Source organism: Protomyctophum parallelum (genome assembly GCF_964188405.1).
Source record: "Protomyctophum parallelum genome assembly, chromosome: 19".
In the NCBI taxonomy this organism is placed as follows: Eukaryota; Metazoa; Chordata; class Actinopteri; order Myctophiformes; family Myctophidae; genus Protomyctophum; species Protomyctophum parallelum.
This window is the reverse complement of record NC_139717.1, coordinates 35,802,996-35,819,810: the sequence shown is the minus strand read 5'-3', so window position 1 is coordinate 35,819,810 and position 16,815 is coordinate 35,802,996. Positions and strand designations below refer to the sequence as shown.

The following is a 16,815-nucleotide window of genomic DNA, read 5'->3' as shown; positions in this document are numbered from 1 at the left end:
TCAGCCATTCAGAATTCAAGTTCTTCACAATTCTTTCTCAATGTACTGCTTCATAATAAAACCACATGATAATATAGCAATGGTTCACATGACGCTCGTACATATGACAGTAATTGTTCAGGCCTACATATTGCATATTTTCTAATGGAACTGGCCGGGAAAGATAGGAGGAGCGTTTTAAAGCATTAAAAAAATAACCATTCACATTCATGCCTTGCAATCTTGCATCATGTAAACATAATTTGCTATTCCCAATAGTGTTTACAGTTAGGACTTGCAACGTACAACTTTGTGCATGAAGAAACCAAAAATAGAATAGAATGATTCTTCTTACCATGCTGAGTTGTGGAGGCCAATGTTACCATAACAATCAAATAAAATCTGAATAATATAAAACTTACGGCTCTGGTTTCGTACAAAACCATCCTCTGTACACCGCTGATGAAACCCGCTGACTGAGGCATGGTTTGATTTCTTATTATATTTTCTTACTAAATCAGAAGAGTTGCAACAACAGAGATTGTTAGCTTAATGTTAGCTAACCGCATACGTTAAACACCAACTCTAGCGGATAATATGCATTTCAAGAGGGCCAAACCAGCTGCTACAAAGCTTCGTATAATCAGAAACGTGGCAAATAACAATTTTTCACGAAAGGCTCCACTAATATAGGAATATAGCTCAGAGATGTAAGCAACATCCCTCCATTTGTTTTCAGTCAGGTGACAGTGAGCTCCTCTCGTCAGCTGATACGGGCACCGCGCACAGACAAAAAGGTTCGGAGTAATTGGAAGGGGAAGGGTGGGGGGGGCAGAAATGCTGTTGCAAGTTTGAGAATACTTGCCCAAAGTGCGTCGTGACGTCGACTTTGAGTTAGTCTTGTCATTACAGTATTTAAATGCGTATTTTCTACAGTTAATATGTTTATGCCTCCTATCTGTTTTCACGCCCGTTACATCATTACCCAAGAAAGTGCTCCTGCTGTCCTGCATGGTTTATTAGTTTGCTGGTTACTATAGTTACCATTACCACCTTTGTGAATTGTCAGTAACCTGTCGGCAACGAGGTTCAGATGATCTTGGTAGTTGGTTAACCATTCAACGTTAAAAACGCAAGGATTTGCTGTCATTATAAATCAAACTAAGGGTGAGTAACCTAAAGCCATTTTGTGGGCACACTTCTGGCCTTATTATAGTAATAGCCCTATAGTAATTACAGCCCTATATAGATAGCCCTACATGGCTGTGTGATATTACATGCGTTTCCTTACATGACTGACATGTAGGCTAAGTAATATCACAGCCATTCTAGGGCTACAGCCCGTGTTCAATCCCATTTGTTTTATTTAATTATTGATTTAACTTTTGTAGAAACTGCAAAAGAGACCCTCGATCTATCTATGGAGACATACCGGTATGTCGACAACCTAATTGAAGATGAAGCTGAGAGAGAGATTCTTCTTGCCAAACCCACTTGTTTCATCATTGTTGGGAAGCCGGTATAATACATTCATCATAACAACAACCACTCACTTATACACTAACTATACACTAAACTATAACCAAAATACCATAAGCCTGATCTAACTGTAACCTAAATGTATGCCGTAAGCCGTAAGCATAAAATTAACAGAAGGCATTTGGTCTCATCACAGTGCTTGAAGTGCTTCTTCTTTCTCTACACACACAAAATGTGGCCACATGTCATGTGCATAACCTGTGTCTGAAGCACATCTAAATCCTTTGTGGCAGGGTGTTGGCAAATCCACTTTGGCCAAAAGAATTGCAGAGTCCTGGCGGTGCATCTTGATCGATGGCAAGTACATTTGTTATCACACCTGTTTCAGTATAGTGTCCATGGTATACGGTTGTAAATATGTGAACTATGTTTCTGAATCTTTTCTGTAATATTTTAGATACAGAATTGCTCAACACTCACATCAAAGAACAAACACAGCAAGGCATAGAGGTGAGAATTGGCTGCATGGTTTCTGCCCTGAACAACTTTACTTGCCTGTTGTATAGCCTGTTAAAGTCTCCTCCTTTTGTCTGGTCTCATAATTTCAGCTCTTGAATATATTGGCTGAGGGGAGAAGTATTCCAGAAGAGACAGTGATCCAACTGATTACTAAAAGACTCCAGTCACCAGATGTTGAGCATTATGGTAAATCATCTCACACAATTCAAGTGTACCGCAAGATACAATATCTGGTTCAGTACGCTTGTAACCAGACATACTACCTGAATTTTCCAAACGCAAAAAAAGGAAGTCCTCCTGGCTGCGTCTGACAGAAATAAGCTAGCAATGTGCGTTTTCTTTAGTTTTAGACTCTCGTAGATGTATTATGTCGATTCATGACAGATTGAAAATGTCAGAATCTATAAAATACATCTACAAGAGTCTAAATCTTAGTCTAATGGCACCTTGTGGCTCCCTGCTGTTCAGCCTGCTGACCCACGACTGCTCTGCCAAATTTGGCAGTAATCACATCCTCAAATTTGCTGATGACACTACTGTGGTGGGGCTCATTAGTAAAAATGATGAGTCTGACTACAGGAAGGAGGTGGATCTGCTCACAGAGTGGTGCAGTTCACATAACCTCTTTCTGAATGTGGACAAAACAAAGGAGATGGTGGTTGATTTTAGGAGGAGAGCCAGCAGCTGCCATCATACACCACTGACCATCGGTGGTGCCCCTGTGGAAAGGGTAAATAGCATCAAATTCCTGGGGGTGCATTTGGCAGACGATCTTACCTCCACGATCAACACCACAGCCATCATTAAGAAGGCTCAGCAGAGACTTTACCCCCTCCGGAGGCTCAAGAAGGCGGGCCTTCCCACTCCCCTCCTTACCACCTTCTACAGGGGCACCATAGAGTCGATCCTGACTTACAGCTTCACCTCTTGGTTCGGCAGCCTCAAGGCACAGGAACAACACCAGCTGAATCGGGTGGTGAAGACAGCTGGAAGGATCATTGGTGCCTCTGTTCCCCCCTTGTTGGAGCTCTATAAAGAGCGCTGTGCCAGAAGAGCCACCAGCATCATTGGGGACCCCCATCATCCCTCCCACGGCCTGTTTATGCTCCTACCCTCAGGGAAAAGGTACAGGAGTATTTGGGCAAGGACAACCAGGATGAAAAACAGTTTTTTCCCAAGTGCAGTGAGGCTCATAAACGAACTGCGCCCCCTACCCCCCCTCCCCCCCCTCCCCCGGCAAAACTGAATGAAGCGTTGGACTGAACTGGACAAAAAATGCACTTTTGGATGCACAACAGCACTTTAAAAAAAACAGTGCTGGTAACGTTTTGTTTTTAAGGATTGCACCATGCCACTTTATTTATTTATAGTTGTGCGTGGTGTTGGTAACTTTTAACTTGCCCATATGAATTGCACGTCATCATACATACTGGGGCTCTTTTTAAATGTTTGTCCATGTTTGGTTTTAGTTTTTAGCTTGTGTTTTTAAATAGGCTCTATGTTTTATGTTGCACTGCCAATAACTGAGGGGAAACGATATTTCATGTTCTTTTGTATGCAAGTACATAGGAAAATGACAAATAAAATGATTCTGATTCTGATTCTGATTCTGCAGGCTATGTGTTGAGCAGCATGCCCGTCATGTCAGAAGAGTGTTTGAAGATACATGAGCAGATTGAGATGATCAAGAATCTCAAATTGACACCTGATTTCATCATAAACATTAAGGTTTGTAATCCTTCTTTCTTCTATGTAGTGCACTGCATGATTTGCCCAAATTGCCCTGTCCTACTTTGTTAAGACATTTATTTTGTTCTACAGTATGCTAGAGACTCAATGTTGGCTACCTAACCACAGTACATAAATGCCTTTCCATCTTTGCCCATAATGTTTTATCCAATTCTTTGCGTGGTCGTGATTTCAAGTCAACTTGAAAATTGGTTGGCGCATGCATGTCCACCAGTGTGCAGACAGGGACCTGATCCAGAGACTGTCCAGAGTGAAGCAGCATCCAGATACAGGGCAGGCCTACCTCAGAGAACAGTGGAACCCAGAGGAGGTGAACTCCAATAGTGAGGAAGAGAACAAAGACGAGGATGTGGGGGAGGATGAAGATCAAGGCGATGCTGAGCAGGTATGACTCATGGACAAAGAAAATAACTCGTTTTGCCATTGGATCTAACATTGCCTGTCAACAGCTTAACAGTATATTCTTCCTCTTGCAGTAATAGCTGAGCTTTCAGTTGATTTCACCCATTACAGCATGTTTTCATTTGTACAGTTAAATTAACATAACAAATTTAGCGGTGTACTGTAAGACCTTCATTAAATCTGTAGGTTATTATTGAAACATTTCCAATTTACTAGTGTGTGTGTGTGTGTGTGTGTGTGTGTGTGTGTGTGTGTGTGTGTGTGTGTGTGTGTGTGTGTGTGTGTGTGTGTGTGTGTGTGTGTGTGTGTGTGTGTGTGTGTGTGTGTGCGTGCGTGCTTGTTTTGGGTGCCTGGTGGAAGCATCTCTTGAGGGACATGATTGGCCAGATGGTGCAGCTGCCAGAGAATTCCACAAAGAATGCTTTACTCAGGATCAACATGTACAAAAATACAGTGCTCAGACCACTTGAGGTATGTTCCACATGGCAGCACTTCACAGTTAGCCGATCTGATGTTTAATTTATTTATTTATCTTAAAGCCCTTAATTAATTAATAATTAATTAGGTTACAGTAGTTTATTAACAACAATTGGCCATATCAATTAGCTCCTATGGGTATTTGAGTAAATGAGTTGACTGTTCTTCTTTTAGGACTACATGGCTTATCATAACCCACTCTACCTTTTTGAATTGGATGGCAATCACAGCCCTGAGGAGCTGCATACGGTAAGACAAACTAAACTATACTCCGTTGTAGGAAGCTTGGTAGAAAATACATAGTGCTTTGACATGAACTGAGCAAAATCATATGTATTCATTCATTCTGTGCCTGTAGTATGTTATGTCCCGTCTAGAATCCTTAGCAGTGAGGAGAGTTGCTGTTCCTGTTCGCCTGCACCGAAATGAGGACGAAGAACTGCCAGATGAGATCAGCACGGTCTGTGATCACTCAACATCTTTCACTTTAACGTAATCTATGAACATAGATTCCTGCCTTTCCCGATCACCATCATGAGTGAATCCACGTCATCAGTCTGGCAATGCCATCCTGAGTCCATGTATTCATTTCTAGGAGGAGCTGCTGCGATTGATGTCCTCTACTAGGGCTGTAGCCCCTGGTTTCAGATGGAGGAGGAGCCGGTGGGGTCGCACCTGCCCCGTAGCTCTGAAGGAGGGCAGGACCGTCCCCGGACTGCCTGAGTTCTCTGTGGGGTAAGTGATCTGTGGGTGGGAGGTTAGCTACATCAGATTAGATACTGTACATTCTGTCACTGTACTTTATGTATTTCATATACGCCATCATGTGGCACTGGCAGAAAGGAAAATTGTGTGATTGTGTTATATGGATTGAATAATCCTCCTTCAACCCCTGATCAGGTTTCAGGACAAGGTCTACATCCTTTCATCTGAGGAGGCCTATCATAAGTTTGCCATCAATCCCCGGCGTTACCTGCTGCCTCCGATGCCCAGGGCCCCCTGCAGGGTGTCCATCATCGGGCCCCAGCAGGCGGGGAAGAGCGCGCTGTGTGCCCTTCTCGCCCAGCACTATGGCACGTTGGTGCTGGACGTAGAGGAGTTGATGCAGCCAGCTGTAGCCAAGCTACAACAGGACAGGCTGGACCAAGTGAAAGAAGACACAACCCACCTCGCCATAGAACAAATTAAGATGAAGATGGAGATGAAGGGCAGCCAGGATTTGGGTGAGATAATGTGTGCTGTGCTGTGCTGTGTGTGTGTGTGTGTGTGTGTGTGTGTGTGTGTGTGTGTGTGTGTGTGTGTGTGTGTGTGTGTGTGTGTGTGTGTGTGTGTGTGTGTGTGTGTGTGTGTGTGTGTGTGTGTGTGTGTGTGTGTGTGTGTGTGTGTGTGTGTGTGTGTGTGTGTGTGTGTGTGTGTGTGTGCGTGCGTGCCTGCCTGCGTGCGTGCGTGCGTGTTTGTTTGTGTTATTTTTGTTGTATGAACATGAAGAATCTGAGTCTGTCTACAAATATCTTACAGGTATTTGTAGCATAATGCAGGGGTTCTCAACGTTTTTGTACATTATCTTTGACTGGAAACCAACTTTTCTATTTTATACAAAAAAGGCTAATGGCAAGTGCTTTCTCTTGATTTCAGTGACAGAAGATCACCCAGAGGTGAAGGCCATAGTGATGAATGCATTAAGAGAGGCCAAGCAAATGAACACACCACCTCCCCTTGACCTGTATGCTGAGGTGCTGGAGAAGCGAATAAAAGAGGTACGTCAGACTCCTGCAGCTGTTGTGTGTTTACATTATTTAGGATATTCAAATGTTCTGTTCATGAGGTTGTGCTATTGTCATAGGACAATACTGAAATAAACCTTTAAAAACAACATTTTCACGACAAAGGCTGTTATAAGTGGTGGATGACGCCATCACACTCCAAAGTATTGTATAGGATTTGAGGTTAATTTGGTGCTGACGTCAATCAGATTGAGCAGGCTGATGGAGATGCAGAGATGAGAACAGGTTGGGTGCTGGACAACTTTCCCAAGAACCAGTCCCAGCTAGCTGCCATACAGCTGAACAACGCTGGAATCATGCCAGACATCCTCTTCTGCCTCCAAGACAGTCACAATGAGGGTAGGAGAAGCTCCATGACACAAAACAAAAAAAGAACAAGACTATGAGAAAATAATTGTGTTAAGTGTTGTTGCTGTTGTTGTAACCGTTTTTTTTTACTGTTTGAGACCGAAGACGAATTTCCACACGTGGACAATAAATGAAACTAACTAACTAACTAACTATATTAGACTATATTAATAATAATTCATGCCTATTCACAACCAACTACAGGAAGAACAGTTTTAAGGAGACTCTATGAGATGAACAAGGATTCTGTGGACATGGCAATGAAAATCAGGTTGCGGGAGGAAAGGTCTGAGAGGGAGAAGCGAGCCATGTTGTGAGTAGTTCTGGATGATGCATCATAATGATGACTATTAGAGCTTTATTCATTCAGTTCTTTTTATATGTTGTTTGTGGTCACCTTGATCTCTATTCTAGAAATGGCAAGGAACAGCAAGAAGAGATGGCTGCCAAAACTTCTGAATCCCAGGCTAAGCTAGAGACAGTGGCAGAGGAGACTGATGGTATGTGTCTGTCTGTCTGTGTGTCTGTCTATCTGTATCTTTTATTTCTAACGTATTATAACTCTTTTCTTCCCGGCAGAAAACCCAGACATGCCTGACACAGACAACACACTGCGTTCTGTCACTATCAAAGAAGAAGGTGGGATTTTATTCTTCATGCACACACACACACACACACGCACACGCACACGCACGCACGCACACATCCCTATTTTTGCTTCTGTTTCGGGTCACTGTAGATGTGCATTTACCTGAAGAGTGGGAGTTAGGTTATCCAGACAGCCCAGTGATGGATGACTATAAGCTACAATTGAAGCAGTTCATGGTGGAATGGGAGAGCATGGAATCCTCTTTAACGGCCGGCAGCTACTCAATACTGGAGATTGGCAGCAAGAGCCCTGATGACCTGGTGGGAGAGATGGTCGACCAGTTAGAGAGTGAGTGTACTGTGTACTGTGCGTGCATGTGTGTGTGTGCACTAATGCACACACGCCTATTTGCATGTACAGTATGTGTATGACTTTGCATTTTAATTTATTTGCATCCGTATCTGTCAGGAAGAATCTGGTTTTGAATGGTAAACATTACATTTTCTCTTTTACAATTTTGTTTACAGTCCAAACAATTACACAATATCATGTCATACTATAGATAGCTGTATCTAACTGTTAATAATAATGATAATCTACCTTTCAAATACGTGCATGTGTTCTTCAGGGCCTTTCAAGCAAGTCCCCTGGGAGCTGTCAGGTGTGGACCAAGATGAGGAAGAGGAAGATAGTCAGGCCCTGGCAGAGATGGAGAAGGCAGAGGAGCGTGATGAAGAGGATGAAGTAGAAGAGATAGAGAATGAAGTCAGTCAAAAGAAAAGCATTTTTTTTCCTTCTATGACATTGAGTCAAAACCTTAAAGTTGAAACATTCTGTGCTCCAGCCAACACCCGAGCAGAGGGCCCATGACAAGGTATTTTATTCTGTAAAAAAATACCAGCAGTCACTTAAGTCCTTTTGTCTCTCTTATTTATTTCATGACCCAGGCAGCAGTAACAATGCAGATGTTTCGCCCGGGGGCCAAGAGTGTAAGAGTGGACCCTACACAGGCTCAGAGTTAAATAAACACTTTGCAGGCTCAGCCAGGAATACTTTTCTGTTGTAGGATAGGATGCACTCAAGATCAATAGGGCACCGGTGGTAACACACACTTTAGGTCATCCGGTCAGAACAGTGATTGTCAGATGTTCATGTGAGATAGGGTCAGGTCAGCTTCCGTTAACAATCTCGGTTAACAAAGGCCTTGGGCAGAGTTGGAAGAGATAACTAACTAAATATGTATATTCCATAAGATTGGCGTAACACATGCACACATTTTTGGAAACGAAGAACAGGTGTATGCACAGGATCATCTGATCCTTTTGCACAACTATTTCAACACTGGGATGATATAATTATCTTTAACTCCTGTCCCTCCTTTCTATGAAATGCAGGATATAACAGCCACAAGATCACTGGGGGACACCCATCACTTCTGTCCTGTGGCCTTTAAAGAACACACCGTCCTGTGGCCCTGTACAGAAGAGATCGCAGCGAAGTACCGTGAGAAGTCCTACTACTTCTCCAGTCACGAGGCCAGGGAACACTTCCTTCAAAACCCCACAGAGTTTGTGGCACAAACTGATCTGCTCAAGGTGTGCGGACAGATATGCAACAAAAACAATAGAACAGATTAAGACAAAGATGCAAATAAAAGATTCCTAACTCTTTTTCTACCCATCAAGCCTCCTGCCCTGCGAGTCATTTTGCTGGGTACCAGAGGGTCTGGCAAAAGCACCCATGGCGAGTGGCTTGCCCAGCAACTGGGCATCTTCTATATAGACTTCAGGGAGCAGCTGCAAGAGCTCATCCTAGCCAAGACGCAGAACCGCGTGCTCCGTGCTGACGAGCTGGAGACCCCAGAGGACCCCCCGGAGGAAATAGAAGCCCTGATAAAGGAAGCCAAGGCAGAGGATGGACAGGGGAGAGAGGATGCCCCCCTGATCAATGAACCTGAGTCTGAGGCAAAGGTACATTTTCATATCCTTCACTATGTGAGTCATGATGACGCCTGAAACTCATTCCTGTTGCCAATGGGATTTAGAGTGTGTGACGTGTGTGTGTGTGTGTGTATGTGTGTGTGCGTGTGTGTGCGTGCGTGCGTGTGCGACTGTGCGGGCATGCTTAATTGCGTCCGGCAGGAATTGACACTGACCCAGGAGGAGGAAGCCATGAAATCCTACCTGTCTGATGGTGATTCGTTGACCCCTGAGATCTTGGATAAGTTACTGGCACCGTACTGGGAACAGGAGCCATACAAGTAAAGTTACCCTTTGATCCTGCACCCAGCATTTGTGCTTTTCTTCTTATGAACGACCTCTCCACTCACTCCATCTCTCTCCTCCTCACAACCCCTACGCCCTTCCTTTTTTTACCGTTTTTTCTGCGTGTATTTTTGCACTGCTCGAAACCAGTAGTGGAAAGTAACTAAGTACATTTACTTATAAGTAGTCTATACTTAAGTACAGTTTAGAGGTATGTGTACTGTACTGCATTTACAATTTCTAATACTTTTACTTCTACTCCACTACATCTCAGATCCAAATATCGTACTTTTACTCTTTTGACAATTATTTGAAAACTTCAGTTACTAGTTAATTTATAGATTTAGATTATTATTATAAAACTTACATTAACCACTTCAGCCCTGTATACATTTCGGCCTTTTTAAATAGCTGATTTGTAATTTTCTGACTTTTTATTTAGTTCTGACTTTGAGTACTTTTTCCACCACTGCTCACTACTTGCTGCACGCATCTCCTCCCACTTTAACGTTGACTTGTATATGCCCCCCCCCCCGATTCGCATCAGGTCCACAGGTTTTATCCTGGAGGGTGTCCCCCGGAGCGCTGACGAGGTGAGCTACATGGTCCAGCGGCGCCTCTTCCCTGACGCCGCGGTCGTCATGGCGGTGGAGGTGGATGACATTGTGAGGCGACTGCTGCCCACTCGCCTGCAGGCCTGGAGGGAGCGACGTGACCGCCGCAGGACACAGCTCCAAGTCCTCCGTGATCTACGTCACCAAATACGGGTACGAGTACTTTCTGCTGCAACCGTCATTGTCGAAACATGTATAAAGACAGTAAACAAGTGGTTTTCACAGCTACAAAGACAAATATTGCACTGCATTATAATAACCGTTAAAATATCACTTGGTGGTAGCAGGGGTGCATTAGCAAATAGGATAGAAAGAGAGACCCATCCCCCATCTATTATGTTAATGTAACAGTTATTTTAACCCTACTATACAGTATACTGGACTGCATTGATGGGGTCTATCCTAAGCCACCTCCTTTTTCCAAATCTCTTCACCGAAAATAGCCAAACTACAAGCTCACAATGAGTTGTGATGCATTATAGATTATAGATTCACCAAGTGTTAGACAAGTTTTTGGCAAATGTTCGCCTATTATAGCATGCCCTGATTACGGTTCATGTGGTTAATTCGAATACTGGACAACTCACCCCGGTGCTTGCCCGTTTTTCCTCCCGGAATTTTCACCAGTGAGGGGTATAACTTTGTAATATGCTATTGGCTGTTTGTATTCTTTTTGGAAAAATATAAAAAGATACTCCTGTGGAAAGGCTATATTTTTTTACTTATATTGACCCTATAAACAATTTTGTATTATTTAGTATATGTAAGGTTTTTCCCACTCAAATGGTACCTCGTCAGATAATCCCCACATATCCTACAACTTCTGTGAACAGACTTCACTGTAGTAACTTTTCATAAATTATATTTGTACTGTCATGAAAGAGAAATTCAAAGTCCAGCCATCTGCTGTCCAGCCTCTCCCACCCCTCACTGGGGAGAATTCTGGGAGGAAAACAGAAACGGGGTGAGTTGTCTTGTTACCGTTAATTCTCTGCTCAAGTGATCACAAGTCTGTCCTTTTCTGTGACAGGAGGAGGCCATTGCTAAGAGGAGGGCTGGACTCATGGCCGAGCCAGCGACTAAATCACCAAAGGTAAGCAAGGTCATCCTCCTAACTACCTTCATCATCACCCTCCAGTGCCTCCACGCCATCTGCATAGCCTTCATCACATGTCCTCTATACTGACTGTGCTACAACTGCCTCTACAACCTCGCAGCTGAGGGATGATCACGATGAAGATGACGAGGAGGAGGACATAGAGGGTGAAACCAGGGCGGAAGAGGTGGAGGCCATGCTGCACTTTGAGTTCCCGCTCGAGGAAGAGGAAGACGACGAAGAGAGTGAAGAGACAGAGGAAGCGGCTGTTGAGAGGCTGGAGATAGAGATAGGAGAGCGCTTTGACACAGACGACAACAGCCTCAGCAGCGTGACGGTACTAAAACACACCCATAAAATCCACCAACACCTCATCATCATTACAGATTACAGTTAATGACAAGCACTCATAGAGACACATATGTGCACATCTGAGAAAGCAACTGAGGCGCAATCTGGTGGAATTTCCATCCTCACACTTGTGGACTATGTGCAATGCTTTCCCATGCTCTAGTGACTAGTCTACACTATGCCTATAACGGTAGATTTACATATAACACCATAGTACAGCTTTATAGGTGTATTTCTACACACACAACATGGGGTCTACTAGAATTCAGGCAATGCTCCTCAGACAGAATGAACAACTGAAGGCTTAATTTACAATTTAATTTGTTTGTTCCATTATCTCCAGGAGCTCCTCAATGAACAGAATATTCCCAAAGTGTCTATCAATGCAGCACGTAAGCCAAGAATCGTACGCTACCAACTGCTGCAGAAGGTCCAGCCCCTGCTGGTCAACAGGGAGTCACTCTTCCAGAAGTGCAAGCCTATCAGCTACAAACTGGCCCGTAAGCTGCTATACTTCTCCTACAAGGTCCACAGTGCCTTTGGCTGCTGGGACCCTGTCATGGTGAGAAGACATACCAAAAAAGCTGATTGGCAGTACTAGTAACATATTATGTGTTTGTTTACTAATGTTTACCCCAATATTATGTTCGCTGAGCGCTGTATGTTCACCCCTTCCTCTCTCCTCCTGTCTCCCACCTCTCTTTGTCTAGTACGCAGATGGAGACCTGATCCAGCATTTAAATCCACTCCATAGGACACATGCATTACTCTTCCACCAGTATATCTACTTTTTTACATCCAATGAGACTCGTAACACATTCATGCAAAACCCCATTAAGTACCTCAAGCAGAGAAAGCCCAACCTGCCTCTCCCCCTCAAAGTGGCTGTCATCGGACCGCCCAAATCTGGAAAAACCACAGGTCAGACTGGCTAAATATATATTGATAGATATTGGCATTGTCTTGCAGTCAACTCAATCAATCAACTCTTTCACTGCTGTCAACACTTTTTGGACACTTTTTGTCTCTCCAGTGGCACAGCAGTTTGCTCAGAAGTATGGCTTGGCGCGGCTGTCCATCGGTGGCGTGATGCGCATGGTGCTGAACTCTCAGGGCCACTCAGACCTGGCAGTTCAGATGAAGGATCTCCTCTCCAAGGGCCTTGTTGTGCCTGATGAACTGGCCATTCAGTGCTTGGAGGTGGCGCTCTTGGGCTTGGTCTGCAGCACTCGCGGGTAAAACACCCAGGGGGAGGAGGAAAGGGAGTTATTGATGATAACAAAGATCCTGTACATGCATATCTTTTCTGTCTAGTTACTCCTGAACAGGACGATACCACGTCCCCCAATGTATAGCTTATTTACATTATTTTTAATCTCCTTTAAAATGTATTAACATTTTCTTGAGCCTCCATTTATTATTCCCTGTGTTGGTTTTTATCTGTATTGTTGTGTTGTTGTTGTTCCCTTGATTTTAACTTTCCTATTTACGATGCACCATCCTGCCTGTCAATGTATAAAATGTGCTAAATAAATTAAGTTTGATTGATTGGTTGATTGTTTAATTGATCAATAGGTTGTCTATGGAAACAATCTAAAGATGTTTTTCCTTCTACTCCTTCTTCTTCTTCTTCTTCTAGCTATGTTTTAGATGGCTTCCCTGTGACACGTAAACAGGCAGAGCTGATGGAGGTGCGGAGCATCATTCCCATGATAGTAGTGGAGTTGTCAATAGACACAGTGGAGGTGCTGAAGAGAGGCCTGGTCGACAAGATGAAGCCCAACAAGTCAGAGAACACACTGTAACATCTATAGCAGAACAGTTAGCACGACAGCTTAAGTGTTTAAGTTCCATATAATTCACTTCTTCTGACTTCATGTCATCACCATAATTCATAAACAATCATATACAATCATACAATGTACTCCCCTCCATTGGCAGGCCTCATCTGATGCATGACAGCCCTGAGATCCTCCACATCCGTAACTCCCACTACAAGCAGGAGGCGGAGGGTGTGAGGAAATACTTCCAACAGCAGTACGATAACTGGGTCCTGCTAGACGGATTCAGGAGCAAATGGTGGGTGTGGAACCATGTTATAGAGGAGGTTTGCGTCTCTATGAAGCACATTTACAGCTACCTGGAGAGGAACCGCAGTGGTAAGTTATGAAGGAAGAGAACGTGTTGCACCACATACACATACAGTATACTATTAGGGCCGATTCATACTCCTATTTTAGAGCCGAATAAAAGTCGGATCGGCTCTGTAGAGCCTACAATTTGACGTCATTTGAGGTTCGGGGGGGCTGGTACCGTCCTAAAGTCGGCTCTTCGGTGCTACTGAAAATTTCTGACGAGCCGAAATCATTTCGGCACTACAGTGCCGAAACAGCGGTAAAATAGGAGTATGAATCGGCCCTTAGGCTACATCTGCCTTTATGTCGGGCCCAGCACAGCACAACAAGTGTGATGGTCCCAAAGCTCCATTGGTCAGCATTAATGTTACATCTGCATTCCAGATATCTATTCATTTCTATTGTTTGAAAGACTTTAAATGTCTCCAGCTTTGTCTCTTGCTTGGCTCTAAATGAGTGGCAGTACTATGTAGAACATGACTGGAGTTTATTAAAGTAGACAATTATTAATTCAACAACATTATTTCTGCCATTTTGCCTCATTTTACCTGATCTGGGTCCAAATTCGGGTTGTTTAACACCAATAATCTGCATGGCATAGCCATGTAATGTCCAAAGTAAGAAATACCATGATCATGCAAAAACATTTAACATGAACCATGAAATACATCGCTGTTCAACTAAGAGCTATAAATTGTGTTAATTCTGCAGGCCAGGCGGCTTGCGTTGATAGGCTGTGCATTACCCCCAAGGAGCTGCAGTCTCGGCTGGGTGAGTTTGGCCACTATTGTCCAGTCTGCTTGGCTCTGCACCACCACCTAGTGGATTCCACAAACATTGCATCCCTTGCACTGGCAGCTGAGTACAAGAGACACTACTACAGGATGTGTTGCAGAGACCACTTTGAGGTGATTGTACAAAACACAAATTCTGTAGCAAAACCAAAATCCAGGACAATTGTTATTTATGCTACATAATTTGATGTGTATTTATTAAAGGAACCTCAAAGCACACAGTAACATATTTTCCCTCATCAACCACAGCGGTTCATGTCCACTGCAGATCAGTTTGTGAGCCCTGGCTGCCCATACCCATTGCCCCCACCCCACCTACTGCCCAGAAAGCTAACTGCAGTTCAGGTGAAAAATCGGTTCCCACAGCAGCTTGAAATGAAGGGTTTCTGCCCTGTTACTTACCTGGATGGAAAGCAGAGGTATGCTGCAACACAGTCCACAAACCACTTCACTCTTGATAGAAAGCACAATGAGAAAAACGATTCTACAAACATGCTCAAATATCACTAAACAAAATCAATATTCAAACCAATTTTTGTGTCTATCTGTCCAGTGAAGCCACAATCTGATCCTAAGCATTATGGGCTGTATTTTGTCTTAAGTACCAGGTCTTATTCCCTAACTTGAGTAAACTAAAGACCTGGAGGCGTGATCAATGCCATTTGGCTATTCTGAGTGGCCAAAGAGCATTGATTACTGTTGTTTACTCAAGTTAGGGAATAAGACCTGGTACTTAAGACACGCAAAATACAGCCCTATGTCTTTAAGGTGCAATGTTTCATAGTGTTAATGGTAGATTTACCTCTCCGCAGATACGATGCCCTCATTCGAGGAAACATAGAATATGCTGTGGAATACAGGGAACAGATTTACACGTTTGAGACAGAGCATAAACAGGACAAGTTTCTCAGGTATGGAGTTGACTCTCACACAGTAGTTCTTGGCATGGCAAGTGTTTTTCAGCTTAATGAAGCCTATACATAAGGAGCCACGATGACTAAGAAGCGTTAGTGTTCAAACTATACCTTATACACTATACCTTATACACAGGCTGCCTGAAACGTACTGGGACCAAAAGCTCCCCATTAAGCTTCCGCCCATTTGTGAGCCAGTGCAACTTACCTCCCTCCCAATGCTGGGTTATTTGCAACAGGTGAGACTTGCACTCAATGAATACAACTAATGCAAACAACATTTGAATTACAGTATGCTTCTGAGACATCCAGCTGAAGTGATTTGTCTCGTGTTTTTTTTTATGACAGGGTGTTGCAGAAGCCATTATCAAGGCCATGACAGCTGTTGGGCGTCGCAAACCAAAGCATCCCTATATGAGTGTGCAAAGATCAGCTCTGCTCTATGTGGCCTATTATCTGAAAGGTAAATGAGACTTCAGTGAGCTCTTGGGTCCAAGTCATGTGTCATTTAACACATTTCTTAAATGTAGTTTGTCAGTAGTGTGGTTTTCCCTAGTTTGACCAATATATCGATTAATATTTTAGCCCCACTAGTGGCAGGATGGCAATGTTGGTCCGCCTGTCATTCGGTCCCATTTGTACTTGTTTCATATTACTTTATTTTTTTCATCTGAGGTTTGCAAAATATAATTAATTCCCATCTTGCTTGCTTCTCCAACAATCTGGTTCATCTGGTTCATCCTGGTTCTATTCGCCTCTGTTTCTTGTTCGCCTCCATCCTTTTCTCACTTTTCCCCACAGCCTTCAACCATAAAAGCTCAGACTACGTCCATCAGAAGTACAAGAAGAAGTTGGCGTTGTTTGAAGAGAGTTGTGAGCTCATTCCCTACCTGGTCAACAACATGACCAGGTCCTTCAGGCATCCTAGTGACCATCCCATTGACTTTGAGTTTAAGTTGCACAGATTCCTCTCATTAGATGACATGCCAAGAGCCACAGGGTCCAGGGATGCTGTGACAATTAAATTGTGATACACAGATACAGTATTACAAGATGTAAGGACGTGGAACAGTTTGATGTTGAATGTTTTCCAGTCTTTGCACTTCATGACTATTGCAGAATGTTCACTCAGTTATATCTAATTAATTGAATGAATGAATAGTTTATTTCGATCTTTCATAGGGAGACATTACACAAAAACAGTTTACTTTTTTCTTTTTAGGTGATCGAAAAGGCATAGGCAGAAGCTTAAAGCTTAAATTACAAATATACTATGTTGTAAACTACTAAGTAAATAGCCTAGTGATTCATGGATTGACTC

The 16,815-nt window shown here is 43.3% G+C and overlaps 2 protein-coding genes across 2 annotated transcripts in view; one reads left to right on the top strand and one right to left on the bottom strand.

Annotated features, from left to right (window-relative positions):
• fig4a (FIG4 phosphoinositide 5-phosphatase a) overlaps positions 1 to 711 on the bottom strand; it is a 78,604-nt gene extending 77,893 nt beyond the window's left edge. Inside the window, exon 1 of the mRNA XM_083790255.1 lies at positions 402 to 711. Within this exon, the coding sequence (XP_083646381.1) occupies positions 402 to 464 (63 nt within the window). The 5' untranslated portion in view covers positions 465 to 711. The remainder of the gene's footprint in view (positions 1 to 401) is intronic.
• Positions 712 to 1,399: 688 nt separating this feature from the next.
• ak9 (adenylate kinase 9) lies at positions 1,400 to 16,525 on the top strand (the record flags this gene model as incomplete). Its single annotated transcript, XM_083790589.1, has 35 exons — positions 1,400 to 1,498; positions 1,752 to 1,815; positions 1,916 to 1,968; positions 2,067 to 2,163; positions 3,593 to 3,705; positions 3,941 to 4,111; positions 4,489 to 4,599; positions 4,780 to 4,854; positions 4,964 to 5,065; positions 5,201 to 5,340; positions 5,506 to 5,828; positions 6,241 to 6,362; positions 6,578 to 6,728; positions 6,942 to 7,050; positions 7,152 to 7,237; positions 7,317 to 7,376; positions 7,477 to 7,674; positions 7,955 to 8,091; positions 8,721 to 8,921; positions 9,012 to 9,296; positions 9,468 to 9,586; positions 10,138 to 10,501; positions 11,235 to 11,297; positions 11,422 to 11,637; positions 11,995 to 12,213; positions 12,362 to 12,572; positions 12,685 to 12,886; positions 13,291 to 13,437; positions 13,593 to 13,810; positions 14,498 to 14,694; positions 14,830 to 14,999; positions 15,393 to 15,491; positions 15,631 to 15,733; positions 15,843 to 15,957; positions 16,296 to 16,525. The coding sequence occupies 35 exons, from the start codon at positions 1,400 to 1,402 to the stop codon at positions 16,523 to 16,525; spliced, it is 5,370 nt and encodes a 1,789-aa protein (XP_083646715.1).
• Between the last annotated feature and the right edge of the window lie 290 nt (positions 16,526 to 16,815).